General features: G+C 51.0%; 1 protein-coding gene across 4 annotated transcripts in view; it reads left to right on the plus strand.

Moving 5' to 3' along the window:
* CAND2 (cullin associated and neddylation dissociated 2 (putative)) overlaps positions 1-26,099 on the plus strand; it is a 38,740-nt gene extending 12,641 nt beyond the window's left edge. Inside the window, exons 5-15 of one of the 4 annotated variants that reach the window (XM_045385719.3) lie at positions 822-1,087; positions 3,897-4,022; positions 4,174-4,316; positions 6,064-6,356; positions 6,787-6,928; positions 7,278-8,780; positions 10,987-11,082; positions 16,182-16,351; positions 18,127-18,291; positions 22,146-22,253; positions 25,059-26,099. In XM_045385719.3, coding sequence (XP_045241654.2) covers positions 1,047-1,087; positions 3,897-4,022; positions 4,174-4,316; positions 6,064-6,356; positions 6,787-6,928; positions 7,278-8,780; positions 10,987-11,082; positions 16,182-16,351; positions 18,127-18,291; positions 22,146-22,253; positions 25,059-25,286 — 3,015 coding nt within the window. In that variant the 5' untranslated portion in view covers positions 822-1,046 and the 3' untranslated portion in view covers positions 25,287-26,099. Of the gene's footprint in view, positions 1-821; positions 1,088-3,896; positions 4,023-4,173; positions 4,317-4,571; positions 4,648-6,063; positions 6,357-6,786; positions 6,929-7,277; positions 8,781-10,986; positions 11,083-16,181; positions 16,352-18,126; positions 18,292-22,145; positions 22,254-25,058 lie in introns of those variants that run through there. The other 3 variants (XM_005547863.4, XM_074033016.1, XM_074033015.1) reach the window with 3 other exon arrangements.
* The last annotated feature ends 1,349 nt before the right edge of the window (positions 26,100-27,448 follow it).

Consider the following 27,448-nt stretch of genomic DNA (forward strand, 5'->3'; position numbering starts at 1 on the left):
GAGCAGGTGTGTGGGGAGGAAGGTGATGGATTCAAGCTGGGGCATGTTGAACTTGAGGTTCCTGGGAGGCACCCACTCAACCACACACTCCATGAGGGCAGGTCCCAGGATCAGTCTATCTTGTTCACCCTGGCTTCCAGCACAGTCCCTGTCACTTAGCAGGTGAATAGACAAATGAAACCCAGGAGAGAGGGTTGGGTAGGACATAGAAATAAGGGAGAGTGAGGTCAGTGTTTGTGTAAAGTGAGAAAAGGTCTCGGGATGTTTATGGGACAGAAAATGCACGGGCCTCGTTTGAAGGTGTGGATAGAAGCTGCTGAGGCAGGCAGGGGCTGTGCTGTGTGCGTGGAAGCCATTCTCTGGTGTTGCCTCTTGAGCCCAGAGCTCAGCATCTCCAAAGGCACTAAGGAGCCATGGAAGGAGTTAAGTAGAGGAGTGACCAGGTGAGAAGTAGATTTTATACTGCTCTGGTCTCAGCGAGGAGGATGGACAGAGGGGGATGGTATTGAGGCAAGGCCTAGACTTACAAGAAGTAGGGACAGCCTTACTCGATCTCCCATGCTTCCCCCATCAGGTCCTTCTCCCTGGGCTGGGAGCCAGGCTTTGCACTGCTGAGAAGTACCTTTCTCTCTCCGCTTTCTCTCATGTAACAAAATAATTAAAATAATTCCTCCTCACAGTTGCAGGGCACCTCTTTTGCAAGGACCATTGAGTTGCCATAATCCTGGGAATGAGGCCGGGAGAGAATGGGGAGAGGGGCGGAGCGTGGCCCAGGCTGCCCGCGGGGTGCGACCGGCCTGATGCCCCCTCGTGTTCCCCAGGCTGGGTGCCCCGCTGGGCGCCTTCCACGCTAGCCTCCTGCACTGTCTGCTGCCACAGCTGAGCAGCCCGCGCCTGGCGGTGCGCAAGCGGGCGGTTGGAGCGCTTGGCCACCTGGCGGCCGCCTGCAGCACCGACCTCTTCGTCGAACTCACTGACCACCTACTGGACCGGCTTCCCGGCCCACGGGCGCCCACCAGCCCGGCTGCCATCCGCACCCTGATCCAATGTTTGGGCAGCGTCGGCCGCCAGGCCGGCCACCGCCTCGGTAAGGGGGCGGGGAAGGGGCAGGGCCTGGGATGGCATGGTGGGTGGAGCTTAGGAGCGAGCCAATGACTCGGTAAGGGGGTGGAGCTTGGGGCGCCGTGCAGCCCGGGCGTAAGGGTGGACAGCCCCCTTGGTAGGGAGGATGGAGCGGGACCTGGACTGACGTGGTGGGTGGGGCCTGGGCCGGGCTGCTTCCTCGGTTGGTTGGTGTGCCTGAAGCCCTTGGAACGCAGAGGTTGGGGCCGGGCACGGCTTGAGAGGTGTGGGGCTTGAGAGGTGCAGGGCGGGCCGGAGCTGGACAAACCACCCGGCCTGAGCTCCTGCCTAGTGCAGATGGTTCAGAGAAGGGGGTTGGATCAACCACTTCCGAGACCTGGGGACTGGCTGGTAATTACAATTTTAAGTCACGCCACTAAACTGTTAGACTATATTCTGTTCTCCCACTTTGACAAAGATATCTTAGTAACAGCCCGTGGGCCAAGTTTGAATTTTTAAGAAACAATTTAATGTGCATACAATAAACCGCACTATTTAAAGTGTACAATTAAGTGTGTTTTGACCTTTGTGTATATCCGTGAAACATTTCCATCACCCCCAAAAGCTTCCTTGTGTCCGTGTGCAGTCCAGCTCTCTCTGCCTTGTCCAGGCAGCCACTGATCTGCTTTCTGTCACTATAGATTAGTTTTTTAGAAATGGAAAGCTGCAATCAGGTTTGAATGTATCTTCAGACACCTTGGAATTCTGACTATACCAAGACAGTTTGGATAGAGTTGGCCTACGGTCAGCCTCTCCTAACTCCTGGCTCTCTCACTGCAAGCGGCCTTGCAGGCACACATGGGGACAACCCCAGCTGACATGGCCACACCCTGTCCCATTTCTCCCAAACAGCAGCCAGCCCTCAGCCATCCTTGGTTGCATGGACCCGGGAAAGAGGCCTGTGCAGGCTCGGACAAGGGGTCAGGATCCGTTGGGCGGGAAACTCTGGGGTCCTCAGATACCCAGACAGAATGGAGTCTAGGAGTGCTGGGGGGTCTCTAGGTCAGCATGTCTCTTCTTGTACTGTGAGGAAGGATGTGGCTGGAGAAGGGCATGAGTGGGACGCTCTAAAGCCTAGAGACCAGGCAGGAACCCCTCTTGCCTGGTCTATTAGGGCAGTACCTGCCTCCTGTTTCTCCTATCCAGGGACTTACAACCTAGTAAAGGAAATTAGGCCAGGACATGAGTAATGGTTTTGATAACAGAAGCTACTTATCGAGTGCCTGCTTGTGCAGAACCTGGACTAAACTTATTTATTTATTTTTTTGAGAGAGAGTCTCACTCTGTTGCCCAGGCTGGAGTGCAGTGGTGCAATCTCGGCTCACCGCAACCTCCGCCTCCCAGATTCAAGCGATTCTCCTGTCTCAGCCTCCGGAGTAGCTAGGACTACAGGCGCACGCTACGATACCTGGCTAGTTTTTGTATTTTTAGTAGAGACACGGTTTCACTATGTTGGTTGGCCAGGTTGGTCTTGAACTCCTGACCTCATGATCCCGTGATCTGCCCGCCTCGACCTCTCAAAGTGCTAGGATTACAGGGGTGAGCCACTGCGCCCAGCCTTGGACTAAGCTTTTCTTAACTTTTTTTTTTTTTTTCAGACTGAGTCTCATGTCTCGCTCTGTTGCCCAGGCTGGAGTGCCGTGGCACAATCTCTGCTCACTGTAACCTCCACCTCCCAGGTTCAAGCGATTCTCCTGCCTCAGTCTCCCAAGTAGCTGGGATTATAGGGGCGCACTGCCACACGCAGCTAATTTTTGAATTTTTAGTAGAGATGGAGTTTCACCATGTTGGCCAAGCTGGTCTCGAACTCCTGACCTCAGATGATCCATCTGCCTCGGCCTCCCAAAGTGCTGGGGTTACAGGTGTGAGCCACGCGCCCAGCGTAAGCTATTTATCTTTTTTTTTTTTTTTTTTTTTTGAGGTAGAGTCTCGCTGTGTCCCCCAGGCTGGAGTACAATGACGCTATCTTGTCTCACTGCAACCTCCACCTCCCAGGTTCAAGCAATCCTCCTGCCTCAGCCTCCTGAGTAGCTGGGACTACAGGTGTGTGCCACCACACCCAGCTAATTTTTTGTATTTTTAGTAGAGACAGGGTTTCACCGTGTTAGCCAGGATGGTCTCGATCTCCTGACCTTGTAATCCACCTGCCTTGGACTCCCAAAATGCTGGGATTACAGGCATGAGCCACCGCGCCTGGCCTAAGCTATTTATCTTTTTTTTTTTTTTTTTTTTTTTGAGACTGAGTCTCGCTCTGTCGCCCAGGCTGGAGTGCAGTGGTGCAATCTTGGCTCACTGCAAGCTCTGCCTCCCGGGTTCACGCCATTCTCCTGCCTCAGCCTCCTGAGTAGCTGGGACTACAGGCACCCGCCACCGCGCCCGGCTAATTTTTTGTATTTTTAGTAGAGACGGGGTTTCACCGTGGTCTCAGTCTCCAGATCTTGTGATCCGACCGCCCCGGCCTCCCAAAGTGCTGGGATTACAGGCGTGACTCACGGCGCCCAGCCAGATATTTATCTTTATATAATTTATCTTCACAAAATCTCTGCCCAGGAGACATTGTTATCCTTGTTGTGAAAATCAGCTAAGGTCAAAGAAATGTTGTGACCTGCCCAAAGTCCCATAGCAGTTGGGTGGCAGAGTCAGGGCTAGAACCCACATCTGCTTGACTATGAAACCTCTGAGTTGAATCTGCAGTGGTCAGCGCTGTAGGTGTGGGGACAGGCTGAGTGCTGCGGGCTGGGGGAACTCCATGAGAGTGTCTGGCTTGGGTTCAGTGACCCACCCGGCCCTGCAGGGGCTCACCTGGACCGCCTGGTGCCCCTGGTGGAGGATTTCTGCAACCTGGATGATGATGAGCTCCGGGAGTCCTGCCTCCAGGCTTTTGAGGCCTTCTTGAGGAAGTATGTATGGTGGGATTGCCTGGGGACTCCTTTGGGAAGTTGGTGGGGATGCTGGCCTCAAAGCAGTAAAATTTCAGGACTCCCGTTGGGCCCTACCCCCTACTCCCATCCTGACTGGATTCAGCAAAGCATTCCTCATCCTACCCCACAGGTGCCCCAAGGAAATGGGCCCTCACATGCCCAACGTGACCAGCCTCTGCCTCCAGTACATAAAACATGACCCCAACTACAACTACGACAGTGATGAGGATGAGGAGCAGATGGAGACAGAGGATAGTGAATTCAGTGAGCAAGGTTGGTGGACAGCCCATCATTGGGGTTGGAGGGTGGAGGTGAGCACAGCCTTCTTGGGATCCCCCAGCCAAAGACAGTGGTCACATTTGGTGCCCCTGTCCTGATGCCAGCTCTTCCTCAAGCTCCAGTCCCACCTGCTGTGACTGCATAGAGCACAGTAATGATAGTAGTCATTGCTGTCATTTATTGAGCATTTGCTGGTTGTGTTCCTCACAAAAACCCCAGAAAAACAGATATTATTACCCCGTGTTGCAGACAAGGACACATACTGAGAAGAGAGTGGCCTGAGATAACACAACTAGGAGTTGGCATAGCTGGGCCTTGGAGCCAGGTTTGTCAGACTCCCCCACCTCTGCACTGCCACTGTGTACCCTTTTATGAATGGCTTTCGGGAGATAATGTCTTTAACCCAGCAGAGGAAAGCCCTGATGGTGGAATGGCAGGCACTGGCAGGGGAGTGAGGTGTCTCAATGGGGGTGGACTTGATAGCTTCTTTCCTCCTATGCCTGTGGTCCTGTCTGTCATTCAGACAGATTTCCAGGGCAGAGATGCTGCTAGGCCTGAAGGCAGGGCATAGATGGAGACGATGGATTTAGAGCCTGATGGGGTACTTGGAACAAGATGGGATGGTAAATGAGATTGGACAGGCATGTGGGGGCCTTGAATGCCAAGCCAGGGAGGTGGGACACTTGTCAGTAATAGGGAGCTAAAGATGTGTGTTCATGGGTGGCCGGCTGTGGGGGTGACAGTGGTCCATCAGAGGGGATGGCTGCTGAGCTACCCGGTGGCCGTGGCCCACCGTGGCTGCCCAGACACCACCCTGTGGGTCCAAGTGGTCCACAGAGTGGTATGGGCAAGGCCATGCTGACTCCGAGCCTTTGCCTCGGGGCGCTCCCAGGCAAGACTGTCCTCCTCTGAGCCTCCTGAGTGCCTCTGCAGGTGATAGGGCTGGGCCTCGTGGGCCTGAATCTCAGCTCTGCTGTTCCTCGCTTTGTGCCCTAAGAGTCTCACCCCCTCTGAGCCTTAGTCTTGTCATCTGTAAAATGGGGCTCGGCAGTACCTTCACTTCTGAGGTGATGGTAAAGACTGCATGAGCCCTTGACTTTCAGGGAGATTGTGGGGTAGAAAGCCACACAAACCCAGCATTTCCTCTTTATTAGTCCTGCCTGGAAGCCTTTGGAATCGGGACCCTTGAGAGGCAGAGATCAGGCGAGAGAAGAGGCCAAAGGGAGGCTTTGTCCCTTCTCCCTTCTGGAGTCCCAGTAAACAAAACATCACATAGCGAAACCTGATGCCAAAAGATGAGTTTTGTGCCCCAAATTGATTCTCCAAGTCTACATGACGACTTGGAAGTCTGTTTTTTCCCTGGTACAGTCCAGACAATTAAGGGTCTGCAGGCAGGGAGGACTCTAGTTTAACTCCAAGTATTTCCTTAACTTGGAGCAATCCACTTCCTCTCTCTAAACCCCAATTTGCTCACCTCTATAATGGGGAAATAATCCCTGTCTCAAAAGGTCATCATGAAGCTAAAATAAGATTATGGGTTTGACACGCTTAGCCCCATCTGTAGCACACGGTAGATACCCGTTAAAAGGTAGGGAATGTTCCCCATAGGGTATCTATAAAAGCTGATCAGCAAAAGGTGAAGCACAGTGCCCGGCTCCCTCTCCTCCCCATCCCTTCTCCCCCGAGCCGCAGACCTGTCCTGGGAGACGAGGGTTCCCCGTGTGTCTTGTTCCTGCCCCAGAGAGTGAGGATGAGTACAGCGATGATGATGACATGAGCTGGAAGGTGCGCCGGGCAGCTGCCAAGTGCATCGCAGCCTTGATCAGCTCGCGGCCTGACCTGCTGCCTGATTTCCACCGCACCCTGGCACCTGTGCTCATCCGCCGCTTCAAAGAACGCGAGGAGAATGTCAAGGCTGATGTCTTCACCGCTTACATCGTGCTGCTGCGGCAAACGCGGCCCCCAAAGGGATGGCTGGAGGCCATGGAGGAACCCACCCAGACCGGCAGCAACCTCCACATGCTACGTGGACAGGTGGGCGTGCCTTCACCTCCACCCCTTACCCCCAATTTGCCCACCCAGCCACTCACTGTTAGTGTCCCTGGACTTGGAAACTCACCTGGGGAGAACATCCAGCTGTGGAAGGGAAGGGGTCCCCGGGGTGGGGGGCGGGAGCCAGCCAGGCTTCTGGAGTGTGGTAGTGACAGCCAACCTGCCTGGGTGACCTCGAGCAAGTTGCTTGGTCTCTCTGTACCTGTAAAATGGATGCGGGAAATTTGCCTGCCCTCCAAGGGTCTGTGTGCAGTCACCAAAAGCCTGGCACAGAGTGAGGGATGAGTGCTTGGGAGATACCTTGATGCCGACATCCTCCCTGGGGATGTGTCTGGCAAAGCCTCCTGGTAGTGGGCAGCCTGGGAGGTTTCTTTGGTGGTCCCTGACCTTGACTTCCCCCTCCTGTCCACAGGTGCCCCTTGTGGTCAAGGCCCTGCAGCGGCAGCTTAAAGATCGGAGCATCAGAGCACGCCAGGGATGCTTCAGCCTCCTCACCGAGCTGGCAGGCGTCCTCCCCGGCAGCCTGGCTGAGCACATGCCTGTGCTGGTATCAGGTAGGCTGGAGTGCAACCAGGTATCTGCTGTTCTGGGCCACTTCCAGAACCCAGACCCCACCAATTTCTGAGAGAGTCTGGGACCCAGTCCCAGGCTCAGTCCCTGGTCAAGAGTCTCCAGTGGCCTCCCACTACCAGCAGTGAGAATAAGGCTGGTTCCAATGAGTTCCCTGGACATGTTTCCCTCAACCCTGGCCACTGGTCAGCGCTGACTTCTTGGAAACTTCTGCAGAAGAGTTTAGGTGCTTCAGTCCAGCTCAGGCACCTGTAGGTATCCCCGCCTTGCTTCCAGGGAGGGCCGCGTTGCATCAGAGGCGGTGGCCTCATAACCCTTGCACTCACCCTACAGGCATCATCTTCTCGCTGGCCGACCGCTCCAGCTCCTCCACCATCCGGATGGATGCCCTGGCCTTTCTGCAGGGGCTGCTGGGCACTGAACCAGCTGAGGCCTTTCACCCACACTTGCCCACCCTCCTGCCACCTGTGATGGCCTGTGTGGCTGACCCTTTCTATAAGATTGCAGCCGAGGCCCTGGTGGTGTTACAGGAGCTGGTGCAGGCCCTGTGGCCGCTGGACAGGCCTCGGATACTGGATCCTGAGCCGTATGTTGGAGAGATGTCTGTGGTTACCCTGGCGCGACTCCGTGCCACTGACCTGGACCAGGAGGTGAAGGAGCGGGCCATTTCCTGCATGGGCCACCTTGTAGGCCACCTGGGTGACCGGCTTGGGGATGACCTGGAGCCCATATTACTGCTCCTCCTGGACCGCCTGCGGAATGAGATCACCCGGCTGCCTGCCGTCAAGGCGCTTACGCTGGTGGCTGTGTCCCCGCTGCAGCTTGATCTACAGCCCATCCTGGCCGAGGCACTGCCCATTCTGGCCTCATTCCTGCGGAAGAATCAGCGGGCTTTGCGACTGGCCACACTGGCAGCCCTGGATGCCCTGGCCCAGAGCCAGGGCCTCAGCCTCCCACCGTCTGCCGTGCAGGCTGTGCTGGCTGAGCTGCCTGCCCTGGTCAACGAGAGTGACATGCACGTGGCCCAGCTGGCTGTGGACTTCCTTGCCACAGTGACCCAGGCCCAGCCAGCCTCTTTGGTAGAGGTCAGTGGCCCTGTGCTCTCAGAGCTGCTGCGGCTGCTGCGTTCGCCTCTGTTGCCAGCCGGGGTTCTGGCAGCCGCTGAAGGCTTCCTGCAGGCCCTGGTGGGGACCCGTCCCCCGTGTGTGGACTATGCTAAACTCATCAGCCTGCTCACTGCTCCTGTTTATGAGCAGGCTGTGGATGGTGGGCCTGGCCTGCACAAGCAGGTGTTCCACTCATTGGCCCGGTGTGTGGCAGCCCTCTCAGCTGCCTGTCCCCAAGAGGCGGCAAGCACAGCCAACCGTCTGGTCTGCGATGCCAGGTCGCCCCACTCCAGCATGGGGGTCAAAGTCCTGGCATTCCTGTCGCTGGCTGAGGTGGGTCAGGTGGCTGGGCCAGGCCCCCAGCGGGAGCTGAAGGCAGTGCTCCTGGAAGCCTTGGGGTCACCCAGTGAGGATGTGAGGGCTGCGGCCTCGTATGCACTGGGCCGTGTGGGTGCTGGCAGCCTGCCCGACTTCCTGCCCTTCCTGCTGGAGCAGATCGAGGCTGAGCCCCGACGACAGTACCTGCTGCTGCACTCACTTAGGGAGGCCCTGGGGGCCGCCCAGCCTGACAGCCTGAAGCCCTACGCTGAGGACGTCTGGGCCCTGCTGTTCCGGCGCTGCGAGGGCGCTGAGGAGGGCACCCGGGGGGTGGTGGCTGAGTGCATTGGGAAGCTGGTCCTTGTGAACCCTTCGTTCCTTCTGCCCCGCTTCCGGAAGCAGCTTGCTGCAGGTAGGCACACAGGTGTGGGCAAGGCAACCCAGCGCGGAGGTGGGCAGTTTGTCACTGAGCATCCAAGCAGCTGGGGCAGAGTGAGCTATTTCAAGTCGTTGGGTACAAGAATCATGGTATCTATGCGACAGAGGCAAGGAAGCTACAGAGGAACACACAGTGATACCTGAGACTTAAAGGCTCCCTTCTATGGGACTGTGGGATAGAAGGGACAGAGTCCTTGATAGGTCCCTACAACAAATACACTTAAAAATCTCATGATGTAGGCTAGGCATGGTGGCACATGTCTGTAATCCCAGCACTTTGGGAGGCTAAAGTGGGTGGATCACTTGAGCCTAGGAGTTTGAGACCAGCCTGGGTAACATGATGAGACCCCGCCTCTACAAAAAAAAAAAAAAAAAACTCATGATGCCAACTTCATAATCCTCGATGTGGACAGTAGCTTAGTGCTCCACACAGAGGTCAACAAAAACAGTTTTCTGAGTAGCATAGACTGCAACCTGCAGAGGGTCAGCTCTTTTCAGCTAGCCTGAGCCATGAGCAGATGTCAGTATGGACTGGAACAGGCTGACATGCCCCTGAGGCTTGGGGAGGGCTGGGCAAGAACCAGGAGGGGCAGGCGTTTTGGTTTGTCATGTTTTGGCACACCAGGTATCTTAGCTTCAGGAGGTGGAAGGCAGGCAGGTGGGGTCGTGGGGCTCCTAGGAAAGGGAGAGTCCCCAGAATGAAAGGCCAGTGGGCTTCAAGCTGGCCAGCTGGCCCCTTATGGAACCAGTGGGTGCTCTGGTTGACAGAACGCAGGTACAGTGTTTGGTACACTGTGTGGTACCTACAGTAATTAATACTGAGTAAGTTGAGAGCTGCTGCTGTTACTAGGTATGTTAGTGATTTCAGTTAAGGCCTTCTTGGGTTGCTGGGTTCATAAGAAGCAGTTGTCTGGCCTCATGACTAGATGGAAGAACATTGTCGAGGACACTGTCTGTTACATCACACAAAGAACCTTGACAGACGAGAGTCTTAAGATGCAGAGGAGCCCTGCTTTGCCTAAACACCTATTTGTTTCTGTCCCACGTATTCTGTTGAACCAGCCACCTGGTCACATTTCCTTTTTACCACCAACTGCTGGGAAGCTTAGAGCCAGATGAGTGGCCTGCTTCTAGTAGGTTCCTGGAACTTCCTAACTGATGCTCTCTGTACGTCTTCCTTCTAGTCTCCTTCTCACCTCTCTGCCTTCAGTCGTCCTTGGCCTTGTTCTTGTTTTCAGTTCACTTAATCTAACTCTCTTGTGCCTGTCTTCATCAGCCACCCTAAATCTTCCTGGGAGCCAGTCAGGCTGGCAAGAGAAAGAGGTAAAAGCTAAAAGTCTGAGTTCAGTAACTCTTCCATTCATTCATGCCTTAGCACCAATTGGTAAACTTTTCCTCGAGGCTGAACGTAAAGCCTGTGTGGTGGAAGCACCTTAGCCCACTCGCTGCAGTGTGCTGGGGGTTGGGTGGGGGGCAAGCGGGGCAAGCCACTGAGGAGAGATTCAGGCAGGTGGAGCATCCACCCATTTGTTTCTTTCATTAAGGGAATGCCCTCCCCCTCTTTATTCGGCTTCTCTACTCAGAAAGCAAGCAGCAGAGCACAAGTAAGCGAGCTCTCCGCGACCGAGCCTGGAGATGATCCGAGTTCTGTTAGGCCCCCCTGACCACCAGCCAGAATGCAGGCCCAGGAGGAAGGGCCCAGCCAGGAATTCTGGATCTGCTGTGCGGCCTTAGACACGAACTTATCCTCTCTGAGTCTCTTTTCTCATGTGTCAAAGAGATGATTTTTATTGGTGATTTTAATACTATTTTATCATTATTAATTAATAGGATCATTGTTAGGACTAATTGAGATAACATGTCTGAAAAATCCCAAGGCCTGAGGGAAGGTCTTTGTCAGAGCAGTTCCTGTCTTGGTTATCGGTTCCCTGTTTGCAACCTGTGGTGTGGTTACCTAAGCACTGGCAGTCCTACTGTTTCAGCTACAGCATGAAGGATTGAGGGGAGAGTCAAGGCTGCCAAGGGAAATGGTAGAATCCACTTTCCCAGAGATGGGGAGGGGGTACAGTTCTGTCTTCCAGGGAAGCAAGGGGAGGAGCCTCTGCACCTTCTGACCTGTAAGCATCCAGGTTTGGCCCCTGCCCCTTACTAACTCACCTCCACCTCCTCTTGTTCTGCAGGTCGGCCACACACCCGGAGCACTGTCATCACAGCGGTCAAGTTCCTCATCTCGGACCAGCCCCATCCCATTGACCCCCTCCTGAAGAGCTTCATCGGTGAGCACCTCCCTCCTGCCTCCCCTACCTTGTTCAGTGCCCCCACCCAGTCCTTAAGCTTGGGCTGATATTTCCTACCTGATAGCTAAGGGCAGTGGGAGACCTGGGAGGCATGCCCATGATGGGCAGCAGGGCCTGGCCCTCCAGTTAAAAGGCCTGGGTTCACATCCCTGCCTCCCTACTGCCACTAAATCATGGGTGGGCCTGGCATGTCCATCACACCTCAAAGCCTTGCTTTCCTCATCTGTCAAATGAACGTGAGAAACTCTTACTATCTGCATCTTCTAGAGTTGTCCTGGAGGCCCATGGGCAACTGAGGGAGAAGATGCTTCATAAACATATAGACTCTTGGGAATGGAAAACCACCAGCCTCTCACATACCTTAGCTTTTATGGGCCCTAAAGTGGGGCAGGGAAGAGTGCTCCCCCCGCCACCCTGCCCACTAGATCGCCCTCTGTCTGAGGGGTCTTCTGGCCTGAGGATCCCAAGCAGCCTTCACTGTGAGGAGAGGAACTGAGACCTCCCAACACTTTGGGAGGCCAAGGCAGGTGGATCACCTGAGATCAGGAGTTCAAGACCAGCCTGGCCAACATGGTGAAACCCCGTCTCTACTAAAAATACAAAAATGAGCCAGGCATAATGGCGGGCACCTATAATCTCCGCTACTCTGGCGGCTGAGGCAGGAGAATCACTCGAACCCAGGAGGCAAAGGTTGCAGTGAGCGGAGATTGTACCACTGCACTCCAGCCTGGGTGACAGAGCAAGACTCTGTCTCAAAAAAAAAAAGAAAAAAAAAAAATTAGGCATGGTGGCAGTGGGAGACTGCCACCCACTAAAGAAAAAAAAAAAGTGTTGATCCTCATCTGCCAGGGGCCTGTTGTGTGTGACCAAGGGGTCAGCAGATGTGACCACGTTCTGCACTGGAGAACATGTGCAGAAGTTCTAGCAATGTCATCGGCAGCAACTTTGTCCCTTGCCCTAGTGCGGTGGGCACGTGCCCCACCCCCCAGCCTGATTTCCTCCATCGTGACGGAGCTGCCCTTGGTGGGCACCACCAGCGATTTCACCTGGGGTTCCTGTTTGCTTTAGAACATTTGAACTGTTTTTGAGCTCTCACTGTGTGTCAGGCACCACATCAGACCCTTTAATATACCTCATCACAGTGGTGCTCACAGCTCCCTCCATGGTGTGTAGGACTGGCCCCATTTTACGTGTGAGGAAACTAACTCAGAGCGGGGATGTGAACTCGGGTCTTGGCAGTTCCCCACAGCTGTGTTCTCACAGAGAATGGGGAACCTGGGAGCCAATGCGGCACCATTGAAAGGGGCCCAGAAGAGGCTGCTGGCTCTGAGCTTGCATCCTGTTCTGCTGGGAGCCTTCCTGCCCTTCCCAGTGCATCACCTCAGGGGCACGTGGAGGTGGCTTGTCTCCTGACTGGCGATGGTAACTTTGATCACCCAGTTCAGATGGACACCGCCAGGGTTTCTCTCTACTCTAAAGTTTCTCTTTTTTCCTTTGGAATGAATATGAATTCTTGAGTACATAAAATAAGTATTTTATGTAAACATCCTTGTTCTCATCAATCTTTTTGCCCACTAGGTTTAGCATCCACAGTTGTTTCTTGCCTGAGTCAATGATTACTGTGATATTTGCCAAATGGTGACTTTCTAGTTCCATTATTCTTTCCATAGTTATAGGTTTGCATTCTACTGTCTGGAAGAACTTTTTCTTCTCTTGCATTTATTTACTTATTTATTCATCAATTTATTTGTCATTAGAGACTCATGGCTTCTTCCTACTTCATTCTGTGGGTTATAACCTATTACTGTCTTTAATTTTGATGCTCAAGATTGTCTCAGATTTGGCCATTGGGAGCGCTTCAAGCTGGTTCCTATTTTCTATTGACATGTTTCCTTTTTTTTTTTTTTTTTTGAGAGACAGAGTCTCAGTCTGTCACCCAGGCTGGAAGGCAATGGCACAGTCATACCTTACTGCAACCCTTGCCTCTCAGGCTCAAGAAATCCTCCCACTTGAGCCTTCCTAGTAACTGCGACTACAGATGTGTGCCAGCCACCACGCCTGTCTACTTAAAAAAAATTTTTTTATAGAAACAGCATTTTGCTATGTTGCCCAGGCTGGTCTTGAACTCCTAGGCTTAAGTGATCCACTCACCTTGGCCTCCCAAAGTGCTGGGATTCCAGACGTGAGCCCCCGTGCCCAGCCTCCATCATTCTTTTAAGTGTATCCTTGCTTTTGGCACGATGAGATGCTCCAGATTCATCACAAACCTTTTCTGCACCAGTCCTGGAATCAGCCATTTCTCCAAGGAGTCCTGATTCCTTTTAGTGGAGAATGGTATTTAGAATCCAAGATCTGGACACTAGATGTGCCTATTGCTATTGGGGCCTCATTGCTTCTAGGCCCTCTCAGCAGACAGAACTAGGAAATGCATGTCTATACGCAGAGACAAACATGCACGTGTATATCTGTGCTTCCAGATGCACATTCATCCACATCTTTCTTTGTCCCTCCTTCTTTCCCTCCCTGCCTCTCTTTCTGTCCCTCTTTCTCCTCCCTCTCTTCTACCTACCTACCCACCTATCTTGAAAATCTTGAGTTCATAGCTGCTTCCTATTGTAGTCTAGCCCCCTTTCCATATCTGTAACTCCTTTCTCTTACAGTAAGAAACCCAGCTCCCATTATCTACAAGATATTTATTTTCTTAATCCTGAAATACACAGAAAGTAGTCTGAGAATTGCTGACTCTTATCTCTGTGAAAATTAATATTCATGGGTAGTTTTTTTGTCTTCCGCTAGAGGGCAGCTAGTCAAAATACTCAAAGTAGCTTGGTTTGTTTTCTCCTTCATAACCTGGGTGGTTACTTGGATCATTTTAAATACAGTTTTGTTTGTTTGTTTTTGAGGACGGGTACGGTGGTTCACTCCTGTAATCCCAGCACTTTGGGAGGCTGAGGCGGGAGGATCACCTGAGGTCAGGAGTTAGAGACCAGCCTGGCAAAATCCCATCTCTACCAAAAAATATAAAAATTAGCTGGGTATAGGCCAGGCATGGTGGCTCATGCCTGTAATCCCAGCACTTTGGGAGGCCAAGGCGGGTAGATCACGAGGTCAGGAGATTGAGACCATCCTGGCTAACATGGTGAAACCCTGTCTCTACTAAAAATACAAAAAATTAGCTGGGTGTGGTGGCGGGCACCTGTAGTCCCTCCCAGCTACTCGGGAGGCTGAGGCAGGAGAATGGCGTGAACCTGGGAGGCGGAGCTTACCTGGGAGGCGAAGCTTACAGTGAGCTGAGATCGCGCCACTGCACTCTAGCATGGGCGACAGAGCGAGACTGTGTCTCAACAACAACAACAACAACAGAAAACCGGGTGTGGTGACACACGCCTGTAATCCCAGCTACCTGGGAGGTTGAGGCATGAGAATTGCTTGAACCTGGGAGATGGAGGTTGCAGTGAGCCTAGATTGTGCCACTGTACTCCCTCCTGGGCAACAGAACGAGACTGTCTTTTTGACTCAAACAAATAAATAAATAAATAAATAGTTTTTTGCGTTTTGGTTTTATATTTAGGGATTCCCCCATCCTTGATTTTCTTTATTAAATATATAAAACATTAACAATTCTAAAATGTTTCAACTATAATGGCTGGGCATAGTGGCTCATGCCTGTAATCCTAGCACTTTGGGAGGCTGAGGCAGGAAGATCACTTGAGTCCAGGAGTTTGAGACCAGCCTGGGCAACATAGTGAGACCCCCCTATCTCTAAAAAAAATTTTTTTTTCCAAACCAACATGGCACATGTATACCTATGTAACAAACCTGCATGTTGTGCACATGTACCCTAGAACTTAAAGTATAATAATAATAAATTTTTTTTTAAGTTTAAACTCTATATCATAGTCCCTTTTCTGCTACTATAGCAGAATACTACAGATTGGGTAATTTATAAAGAAGAGAAATTTATTCCTCACAGTTGTGGAGACTGAGAGGTCCAAGAACATGGCGCCAGCATCTGGTGAGGGCCATCCCATGGTGGAAGGGAGGGCAGAAGTGAGTATGGGAGACAGAGATGAGATGGGGGCTGAGCTTTTCCTTTAACAGGAACTCCCTCCCATGAAAACTGACCCACTCCTGTAGTGATGGCATTAATCCATGCCTCAGGGCTTCACCCTCACGACCTAATCACCTCTCAATACTATTACCATGGCAATTAAGTTTCAACATGAGTTTTGGTGGGGACATTCAAATCATAGCACTGTACAAGTCTGGGCGCAGCAGCTCGTGCCTGTAATCTCAGCAATTTGGGTGGCCAAGGTGGGCGGATCACTTGAGGTAAGGAGTTCGAGACCAGCCTGGCCAACATGGTGAAACCCCGTCTCTACTAAAAATACAAAAATTAGCCAGGCATGGTGGTGTGTGCCTGTAATCCCAGGTACTTGGCAGGCTGAGGCGGGAGAATCACATGAACCTGAGAGGTGGAGGTTGCGGTGAACCGAGATCACACCACTGCACTCCAGCCTGGGCAACAGAGTGAGACTCTGTCTCAACAACAAAACAAAAAGATAGCACTGTGCAAAAAGGAGTATCCTGAGAAGTGCTGGTGACTTGACCGCTCTGATCTTTAAGAACCTCGCCTGTGATACCAAGTTAACATTCACAGAGTTCATGCTCTGTGCCAGGCACTCTGCTATGTGCCTTCCATGCATTACCACATTAAAAAATTTTTCTCTTTTTTTTTTCAAGATAATGCTGAGGCAACACATTTTAAATTGTAAACACAGTCCTATAGCATAGGTTCTCTTATGACTCCCATTTTACAGATGAGGACATTGAGGCTCTCCAAGGCCCCACAGTTAATTAGTAGAGCTGGAATGGAAGCCAGGTCAGCCTCGAGCCCACATTCTTATCTGATCTTTGAAGGGTGGTTTGTGCCTGGCACAAAGTACATGTTCACCACTCCCAGCTTACCCCCATTCAGCCAGTTCTGCACATGCACAGTAACCAGATGGCCAGGGCGGTGAGGGGGGTGACTGTGCTGTGGCTATGCATCCCCTGCACCCCTCATGTTCTTCTGCCAGGAGAGTTCATGGAGAGCCTGCAGGACCCAGATCTGAACGTGCGCCGTGCGACTCTGGCTTTCTTCAACTCAGCTGTGCACAACAAGCCCTCGCTAGTCCGGGACCTGCTGGATGACATCCTGCCCCTCCTCTACCAGGAGACAAAGATCCGCCGGGACCTCATCCGAGAGGTGTGGAGCAGAGCTGGGGACCCTGGGGAAGCTGGGGATGATGCCACTTCTCATGCCTCATTGGTAGGGCATTATTATCTCATCAGAGTAGGTGCTGGGGTCACATGCCTTGGGTCAAGTCCTGCCCTGACTCCCAGCTATGTGACCCCAGCCAGGGCAATCTGATCCTCTCTGAGCCTCAGTTTCTCTTCATGAGCACATGAGGGTGCTGTGTCTGTGTCGTAGGGTTGCTGCAACAATTCGGTGAGCGAGGTCCTGTAAGTGTTTAGAACCACCGCAGGCACACAACCAGCGCCCAGTAAATGTTGACGTTTGGCAGGTGTTCACTGAGCATCTGCGCTGAGCCCAAGTGCCAGGACTCAGGGTTGAACCTGATTTGGTTTCTGCCACCAAGGAGCTCATCATGGCCCCCTAAAGGAGAGAGATGCCCACCCTGCTGATTACAGACAGCCCCCTCCTTACAATGGTTCAACTTTACAATGGTGCAAAAGCAGTAGCGTTCAGCAGGCTCCTCACCTTATGATGGGATTGCCTCTGGAAACCAACTTATGATGGACCTATTGTGACATAATCCCATCATACACCAAGAATGCATTTAACTTAGAGCCCACCTGGTAAAGTAGCATTCAAGGGGCAAAGGTTAAAGGTGATTTAATAAGTTTCAGCTGTGGAATACTAGCAGCATTGAGGCCCTTTAAGCTGGGCTTTGAAGGGTGAAAAGGTGTTTACCATTAAAACAGGGCTTCATGGTTGAAAGCTTCAGAAAGACCTGGGTGTCTTTTTGTTGTTTTTTTGAGGCAGGGTCTTGCTGTGTCACCTAGGCTGGAGTGCAGTGGCACAGTCACAGCTCACTGCAGCCTCAACCTCCTGGGCCCAAGCGATCCTCCCACCTCAGCCTCCTGAGTAGCTGGGACTACAGGCGTGTACCACCACACCTAGCTAATTTTTTGTATTTTTTTTTGTAGAGATGGGGTTTCACCATGTTGCCCAGACTGGTCTCAAAATTCGTCCTGCCTCAGCCTCCCAAAGTGCTGGGAGGACAGCCATCATGCCCAGCCTACCTGGGTTTTAAATTCCAGTTCAGCCACTTACAAGCAGTGTATCCTTAACCTGTCCAACCCAGTTAATTAACCTGCCCAATGCAGTTTCCTCATCTGTTAAATGAGATCAATAATATTTCTTTTTGAGATGGAGTCTCACTCTGTCACCCAGGCTGGAGTGCAGTGGTGCGATCTCAGGTCACTGCAACCTCCACCTCTCTGGTTCAAGAGATTCTCCTGCCTCAGCCACCTGAGTAGCTGGGACTACAGGCATGTGCCACCACGCCCGGCTAATTTTTTGTATTTTTAGTAGAGATGAGGTTTCACCATGTTAACCAGAATGGCTTCAATCTCTTGACCTCGTGATCCGCCTGCCTTGGCCTCCCAAAATGCTGGGATTACAGGCGTGAGCCACCGTACCCGGCCAGTAACATTTACTTCTGATGGTATTTGTGATGCTTGAATGAAACGTCATCCATCAAGCACTCAGTACAGTGCCTGCCGCTCAGACAGTGCCTGCTCAGTAGATTATAAGAATAATTGTTCTTATTGCCACTATTATCACCTAGGGGAAAGGATGCTGCAGGCTGAGCAAAGGCATGGAGACTTGAGAGTATAAGGCATGATTTGGGGCCGGCGTGCAGTGTGGAATAGAGATGTGGGGTTTATAGCAGAAACTACAAGAGGTGTCCTTACACCCTGGGGCCATATCCCCAACCTTCATCCCTCCTGCAGGTGGAAATGGGTCCCTTTAAACATACAGTGGACGATGGGCTGGACGTGCGGAAGGCGGCCTTTGAGTGCATGTATTCACTGCTTGAGAGCTGCCTGGGCCAGCTGGATATCTGTGAGTTCCTGAACCATGTGGAGGACGGGCTGAAGGACCACTACGACATCCGGGTAAGACCAAGCCCCTGCCAGATCTATGTGCCCCTGTACCAAGTGATAGTCAGGCACCACTGGGGCCATGCTTGTTTGTCCTTGCTCGCTACTCCAGGCACCCAGTGAAGATAGCGGCATTGTTGTTTTCTGATAAGAAAAGGAACCTGTGCCTCAGATACCTTTGGTGGGAGTCTACACTGGGCAGGCTCTTTGGAGGATGGTTTGGCAGCAACCAGAAAAAAAAATTGTCCAGGTGTGGTGGCTCATGCCTGTAATCCTAGCACTTTGGGAGGCTGAGGCAGGAGGATGGCTTGAGCCTAGGAGGTTGAGGCTGCAGTGAAATGTGATCGCACCACTACACTCTAACCTGGGCAACAGAGTGAGACCCTGTCTCAAAATAAATAAATAAATAAAAAATAAATAAATAAATAAATAAATTCCCAGATGAAACTTTTGACCCAGCAGGGCACTTTGAGCTGTGGAATACTAGCAGCATTGAGGAGCGGGCTGCATCTCTTCATGTTGTGACCTGAAGGAGCTCCAAGCCCCACTGTTGAGTGGCAAGAGCTAGTTCCAGAAGTTAGGGCCATTTTCTTACCAGAGAGAATGAGGCTGGGGCTGGTGGAACAGTGCGGAGACTTCCGTTTCTTCATTTTATATCTTTCTATATCATTTTTTAAAATTTTAAAGTTTATTCACATATATAATAGAAATCATTTCTAATTGTGGCGAAATATTAATAATACAAGTTACTATCTTCACTTTTTTTTTTTTGAGACAGGGTCTTGCCGTCACCCAGGCTGGAGTGCAGTGGTATGATCTCAGCTCACTGCAGCCTCCGCCTCCCAGGTTCAAGCGATTCTCCTGCCTCAGCCTCCCAAGTGGTGGAGTGCCCACCACCACACCCAGCTAAATTTTTTTTGTATTTTTAGTAGAGACGGGGTTTCACCATGTTGACCAGGCTGGTCTCGAACTCCTGACCTCAAGTAATCTGCCTGCCTTGGCCTCCCAAAGTGATGGGATTACAGGTGTGAGCCACCGTGCCAGGCCCTGTCTTCACTGTTTTTAAGTGCACAGTGCAGTGGCATTAAGCAGATTCACATTGCTTTGCAGCCATCACCACTGTCCATCTCAGAACTCTTTTCTCCTTCCCAAACTGAAATCTGCACCCATTAAACACTATTCTCGATGAATTTGACTACTCTAGGATTCTGCCCTTGTAAGTGGAATCATACAGTATTTGTCCTTTTGTGACCGACTTGTTTCACTTCTTAGTCTGATGTCCTCAAGGTTCATCCATGTTGCAGCACATCAGAATTTCCGTCTGTTGTATGTACAGACCACAGTTTGTTTACCCACTCATCCATTGCTGGACAAATATTTGGGTGTTCCCAGCTTCTGGCTATTATGAGTAATGTGACTGTGAACCTAGGTGTTGCAATATCCTTTGGAATCCTGCCTTCAGTTCTTTTCACTTTACCCACAAGTGAAATTGCTGGATCATAGGGCAATTCTGTGTTTAATGTCTTAAGGAACTGCCATACTACAACTTTATTTTTAAATTTTTATTTATTTGTTTGAGATGGAGTCTCACTTTATTGCCTAGGCTGGAGTACATTGGTGCCATCTTGGCTCACTGCAACCTCCGCCTCCCGGGTTCAAGTGATTCTCCTGCCTCAGCCTCCTGAGTAGCTGGGATTACAGATGTGTGCCACCACGCCTGGCTAATTTTTGTAATTTTTAGTAGAGACAGGGTTTCACCATGTTGGCTAGGCTGGTCTGGAACTCCTGACTTCAGGTGATCCACCCACCTCGGCCTCCCAAAGTGTTGGGATTACAGGCGTGAGCCACCACGCCCGGTCCCATATTACAACTTTAAAAAATATGTACTGTAAGTATGAGTCACTTTTTGTAATGAAAAAGTAATACAAAGTAATCAAAAGTAACCCATACTTGTTTTAAAAGATTGATGAAAACAAAGAAGCAAGTAATAATCATCCAAAAGCTTCCCCCCACCCAGCGAGGCCTGCTGTCAGTCTCTGTGTTTCCTGGGATGATGCACATAGACCCTCATTCATTAGTCAATCCATATGAAGTGGGTGCCACCACGCCGAGGTCAGTGTGAGAGGTGGGGTCCCTGCTCTGAAAGCTGTGGAGATGAGTGTATGAGATCTGTTTTCTAGAAATGGGATCATACCACACATGCTGTTTTTTCCCCAGTCTTTTAACTTACATTTACTGTATGTTGTTTGCTTTGCTTTTCAGTATGTATCAGTCCTGTCATATTTCACAGCTGCGGGAGTTCCCATTTCCGTTGCACTCACTGCTACACATGTAGGTTGTTTGCACATTTTCACTATTACAGACAGTGCTGCTGTGAACACCCTGGTGCATTACTGACCCATGGTGTGATCGCTGGGCTTCTACGGTGGGAGTGCGTGCTCCTACTAGAGCATCTGATGCACGTGGTGAGGCTGCACCTCCTGTAGTGGGTGTGCCTCTGACCACTGCAGACTTGGAGCTCCCGGGATGCTCCTTCCTGCACTCCCTGTCTGTCTGTTTCCTCTTTGGCTTTATTATTGCTTTAAACTTGCTTCCCGCCAACCCCTAAGAAAGAGAGAAGAAGAAACAACATAAGTTCTCTGGGGTTCCAGCCCCAAGGTCTTGGTTGAGAAAGGGGGTTGGGTTTTCCAGTGTATGCCATGATAACTAGTGGAAAATGATGGGGCGCACAAAGCTGAACAGGACTTTCCACCACAGGGTTCCGGGAGGCTCCAGGCAGAGGGGTGTACTCAGCTTCTCTCATTTGGGTGTGCCTGGTATTAGGCATCTTGTGGGACTCAGTAGATGCCCAGAACACCCCAGAACACAGAGTGAGGAGTTCTGGGCTGGCCCCAAAGCTCCAGCTTCTCAGGATCGAGCAAGTCTGTTCTTTCCGTCCAGTCTGGCCATATCCTCTCATGCCTGCCCTCAGGACCACAGGACAGGGCCTAGGCACCAGTGCAGCCTTAGAGCCCACTCTGTTACCACCCCCTGGGGTGAGGAGGGTGGGTGTGACAGCGACAGAGCCCACAGCCTTGCATCATCAAGTCTTCAAGTGAGAGGGAGTGAACACCGCCCAGTTCACAGGGGAGACAGGGAATCTTGTCTAGTTCGAGGGCACAGGGTCATGGAGGAGCCAAGAGTCATAGCTCGTGAAGTCCGGCACTGCTGCTCCTCGCTGCCGTGGGCTGGGCCTCTTCCTTTGCTGTGGGTGTAGGGGTCAGCATGTGGGGATGGGTAGGGCGTGGGGATTTCAGACAACCACTCTTTATGCTGTGCAAGGCTTTTTTGTGAGGACTTGACCATTTCCAAAAGATGTGACAGTTATTCTCCCACAGGCTGAATCTAGGCCTGCAGTCATGTTTAGTTGGTGTCAAAGTTTTTGTTTGGTTTTGAAATCAGGTGTCAACATTTAAAAATCGAGACTTTTTTTTACATGAAAATCGGGATTTCTTTTGAAAACATTTCAGTGGCCCCAAGCCACATGTCTGCATTCCCACCTGGCCACAGTCAGCCAGAGCTGCCCCAGCAGCCCCCTTCACTCATCCCCAGCATCTGCCTGACTGGTGCGCATCGGAGCTTGAGTACGACTCCCTAACTGGTGCTTATCTGATCCTCCTTGGGTCAGCCAAGTGTAGTTGGCAAAGAAAGTGTCACCATTTGAGGAAACAGACCCAGAGAGGGAGAGACTCTGGCAGGACTTCATGGTGGTCTGAACTTGGGCGTCAGGTTTTGGGTGTGGGGCCTCTGCTCTTTCCCAGGGCTGGCTGCTTCTCTTGCTCCTGCACCATTTCACTAAGAACTGTCTCCTGTCTCCTTCCTCTGGGCAGATGCTGACCTTCATTATGCTTGCTCGGCTGGCCACCCTGTGTCCTGCACCTGTCCTGCAGAGGGTGGACCGTCTCATTGAGCCACTAAGGGCCACCTGCACTGCCAAGGTAAGTCCCTGGCCCAGCCCTAGCCCAGGCCCTGGAGCACCTACTGAGTCCTCGGCCAGTTGTTCAGTTACCCCTTACTGAGCACTTCCTGCAGTGCAGGTGATATTGTGAAAGTGCTTCATTTAATCATTATCATTGCCCTATAAAGTGCTTTTTATTGTCATTTTATACACAGGGGAACAGAGGCTTTGAGAGGTTGTTATTGGCCAAGGCTACACAGCCAGTAAATTGCAGAGCTGGATTCAGACCCATCTCTGTCTCTTCTTCCATTCATTAAACACTTCTTGGGTGCTGAGCCTCATGGGAGATCCTAAAGATATAACATTGAGCCTGATAGGTTCCCTACTGTCAATCTCTCACCTCCTTGTTGGGAAGCTGGGTCAGATGATTGATCTAGGGCAAAGCTGCCACTAGACTGGAGTGCCTGAAGGGTCTGGAGGAGGGATCTGGAGTGGAAGCTCTCATGGAAAGCTGGTGTTGGGAGCAGAGCCTGGCATCTATGCTCTAGGTGGTACCTAGTAAATACCTGTTGAATGGAAGAATACATCTGGGTTTTTTAAGAATGGGAATCATTACCAAAAGGAGAGCAGCGTTTTAGATTGGCGCTTAAAGAGGAGAGATACCATACCCATAGAGTGGTGATTTTCAAAAATGAAATCTTTTGTGGATAAAACATTAAAATTGGTAGTTTATTCATAGAGACCTGCCTTGTAAGTTTACATTTTTAACATATGCTTACTATTGAGTCAATCCAAAAAAATGCTTCTACAGGGCCAGGCCGGTTTTGACAGTCTCTGTGGCCAAATCATTTCTAGTTTTCTCTGAGCTCTATGGCACCAAGGAAAGTCCCAGTTCTGGCTTTGTTGCCCAGGCTGGAGTGCAGTGGCGCAATCTCGGCTCACTGCCACCTCTGCCTGCCTCCTGGGTTCACGCCATTCTCCTGCCTCAGCCTCCCGAGTAGCTGGGACTACAGGCACCTGCCACCATGCCCAGCTAAGTTTTTGTATTTTTAGTAAAGACGGGGTTTCACCGTGTTAGCCAGGATGGTCTTGATCTCCTGACCTTGTGATCCACCCACCTCGGCCTCCCAAAGTGCTGGGATTACAGGTGTGAGCCACTGCGCCCGGCAAAAAGTCCCAGTTCTTAAGAGGGGAGGTATATATGGCACTGCAGTGCCAGAACATTCTTGCAGTAGGCTGAGGTGGCAAGAGAAGCTCTGCTCTGAGTTTCTACAAGAGCCACTCATCTGGCCATGCGGAGGATGCTGTCTGTTGGGCATTGGGATGAGTGTGGATACATCCACACCCACAGTCCTTACCCATGATTCTGAATCTACCAAGCTCTGACAACCAAAAGCTTTTTAGGAACCTGTTTGTCACAAAACTTGACTTGAAGTGGCATGAGGCTATGATCTTTAATTCTCGCCAATGTACCACTTTTTTTTTTTTTTTTTTTTTTTTTTTTTTTTTTTGAGACGGAGTCTTGCTCTGTCACCCAGGCTGGAGTGCAGTGGCCGGATCTCAGCTCATTGCAAGCTCCGCCTCCCGGGTTTACGCCGTTCTCCTGCCTCAGCCTCCCGAGTAGCTGGGACTACAGGCGCCCGCCACCTCACCCGGCTAGTTTTTTTGTATTTTTTAGTAGAGACGGGGTTTCACCGTGTTAGCCGGGATCGTCTCTCGATCTCCCGGCCTCGTGATCCGCCCGTCTCGGCCTCCCAAAGTGCTGGGATTACAGGCTTGAGCCACCGCGCCCGGCCTGTACCACTTTTATATAAGGGACTTGAACATCTGAGGATTTTGGCATCCATTGGGATCCTGGAACCAAACTCCCATGGATACTGAGGGACACCTTACTACTCACAGTACTCATACATGTAGTAGAGTATTCATGTATTTGATTACAGGGTATTGTACAAGACCCCCCGGGAATGTAATCTGCACAGTATTACCTTTCTAAAACCCAAAATGTCCTGGATTCCAAAGCACATCTGGCTCCAGGGGTTTCAGGGAAGGGAGTGTGGACTTGTGTCAAGTTGTTTAATCCTCTTGGCATCTCTTATGAAGAGGCAGCTGTTACTTATAGATGGGGAAATGAGGCTCAAAGATGTAGTTACCTGAAGTCACAGCTCTTGGGGGCAGAGCCATTTGAATGCAGGACTCTGCAACTCCAATGCCAAGCTGTTATCCACTGCATTCAATTCTTTAGGAAGAGCCCAGCATAAGGAATTTGAACTTTAGTCCATAAGCAGTGGAGGAACTGCTGAGCTCCTCTGCCTAAGTGGGAGATGGTGGGGGAAGAGGAAACAGAAACTGCAGGAGGTAGTTTGGGGTGCTTACTCTCCGGCTGCATCTGTAGGACGGATCGCCGGGCAGGGACTTGAGTGCAGGGAGGAGGCTGCTAGAACACCATCACAGTGATCCATTCATTCAGTCTAGTCATATGGTGCTAAGAGCTGGTTTTAAGCACAGTATAGGCTGGATCCCTGCAGTCTGTAGGAGGTAAGTATGGGAACGCAGTACTTGCCACTGTCAATCAACAAAAAAGTGAGCACTTTAGATTGGCTGCTCTGAGGCCCCTCAGGCTGATTTGAATGGCAAAGAACCTCTGTGGGGAAACTAGCCAGTTTAAAAGCCCGGAGGTAGAGTTAGGACATGGCTGGTGAGACAGAAGCCTTAGGAGACCTCACAGCAGGGATTTATGTTGGGTAAGATGATGGGGCAAAGAGGAAGCCAGAGACCGGTGAGGAGGCAGTGGTGCGGGCCAGGCTCAATAAAGGATGGCTGCTTCTGCTGTTTCCTGCTTTAGGTCAAAGCTGGTTCCGTGAAGCAGGAGTTTGAAAAGCAAGATGAACTGAAGCGCTCTGCGATGAGGGCAGTGGCTGCCCTGCTGACCATCCCCGAGGTGGGGAAAAGCCCCATCATGGCCGACTTCTCTTCCCAAATCAGATCCAACCCTGAACTTGCTGCCCTCTTTGAAAGCATCCAGAAGGATTCCACTTCAGCCCCCAGTACAGACTCAATGGAGCTCAGCTAGTCCCCCCAGCACCGAGGTGGGCCCTCACTTAAGAGAAAGGAGCCCACCCAAGCCCAAGGCCTCCCCATCGCCCACTGCAGGTCTCTACTTTTGCCCTTCCACCATCTCACTGGGGGCCCTGCCGCTCCTGGTCAGGGCTTACAGTGCCTTCTCCAGGGACCCAACTCAAAAGGACCCCAGCCCGAGCTGCGAGGCTGCCCACAGTTGGGCCCCTTCCTTAACTCAGGACAGTCATCCAAAGAAATAGGGTGAGGAAGTTTTCCAGTGACTTCACACTGTATCCCTCCATAGTCTGTCTGGTTCCTTCAGAGGGTGTCTCTGCCTCACAAACTAGTAGCATTTAGAAATAGGCTGTGCTGTCAGCTGTAAAAGGTCAGGAGGCCGCAGACACCACTCTGGTTTCTTCACTGCATTTAGCAATGCCTGAAGTTAGTGCTTAGGCCGGGCATCTCAAAAAGATACTTGGGTCATTCACATTTTAAAATTCAAAACGGTTCATTTCTAAGTGGCAGCGATGAATCAGAAATTTGGATGATGTGTTTCTTTTCCACGGAGGAGAAATGGGTTGGGTAGGGAACTGGACAGGCTTGGACCTCGTTTCATTTCTAATTTCAAAATACTTACTAGCAAATTGGGCAACAAGGAATTACACATCTTCCATGCCACCACCCAGGCATAACCAGTTGGTGTGTTTCCTTCTGAGGAAGGTTTCAAATGTGTCTAGTGTTTAGCATTGAGGACAAAGAAATGCAAGTGGCAGGCCCAAGTATTTTCTGTGATATCCCAGGTTAATAAAGATTAGATTCTAAGTTACTTCTTTTCTCTACACAACTCGTGTCCAATTGTTAGACCAATATCTTGAATGCACTCGTCAATTTGTAAGAAATCCCAAAAATGAGGCTGGGTGCGGTGCCTCACGCCTGTAATCCCAGCACTTTGAGAAGCTGAGGTGGGCGGATCACCTGAGGTCAGGAGTTTGAGACCAGCCTGGCCAACATGGCGAAACCCTGTCCCTACTAAAAATATTAGCTGGGTACGGTGGCAGGCCTGTAGTCCCAGCTTTCAGGAGACTGAGATTCAGGAGAATCGAGTCGCCTGAACCCAGGAAGCAGAAGTTACAGTGAGCCAAGATCAAGCCACTGCACTCCGGCCGGAGTGACAGCATGACAGTCTCCAGGAAAAAAAAAAAAATCCCCAAAATGACCAGTTTACATTATAAATATTTATGACTAGGTTTTGAACAGGAGACAATCTGTAAGATGCCTATCTACTAGAATGAGACTAGACCTAGAGAAGCTTTGTTATAACCAGCGCAGCATTTCTGGTAAGTTGACTGGATGGTTACTGAAAAACATCCTGTAAGCATTTCCATCTCGTAAGTACCACATCCCATATCCCTCATGACCTATATACACTATGTAAGGTGCCTGTAATCCCAGTACTTTGGGAGGCTCAGGAGTTAAAGAGCCTAGGCAACATGGCTAGACCATCTCTACCAAAAAAACTTCAAAAACTACCCAGGTGAGGTGTGCATCTGTAGTCCCAGCTACTTGGGAGGCTGAGGTGGGAAGATCACCTGAGCCTGGGGAGGTCAAGGCTGCAGTGAGTGTGCCACTGCACTCTCAGCATGGGTGACAGCAAGACCCTGTCTCCAAAAGAAAAATCGGGGCCACGTGTCACTAAATTCTAAGAGTACCAGTCAAGAGGCTCAATTGTCACCAGTTAGGTCCCCGCCTTGGCAAACTGCTGTAACATTATACCTGAAGCAGCAGCTGGTGGGAAGGTTACAGGAGACTGAAAGTGCTTTTCCAGTAACCATGGTGGACTACCTGGAAAAGCAATTTGTACATCATCCTGTTCTTTCTGGACAGAAGTTACAGGATGCAATTTAGGCATCCCATAACAATCTGTTTAAGAAAGTCATCTGGGTATTTCCGTGCATATTTTCTCAATTCTCACAAGCATCACATGGAATAACTTGTCACCCAACTTTACAAAGCAAGGTTAAGAATGACTACTTGTGGCTTGGGACCCACAGCTTCTCCAAGTGTCTTACAACCTACCTAGTCTGTGCCCCTCATCCCCAGCCTCAACTGTGCACTTGAGGCCACGTTCCCCTGTTCAAGGACCGAGTGTCCTTTACAAATCCCCTCCAAGTGGGA

This window comes from Macaca fascicularis, chromosome 2 (assembly GCF_037993035.2).
Source record: "Macaca fascicularis isolate 582-1 chromosome 2, T2T-MFA8v1.1".
Taxonomy (NCBI): domain Eukaryota; kingdom Metazoa; phylum Chordata; class Mammalia; order Primates; family Cercopithecidae; genus Macaca; species Macaca fascicularis.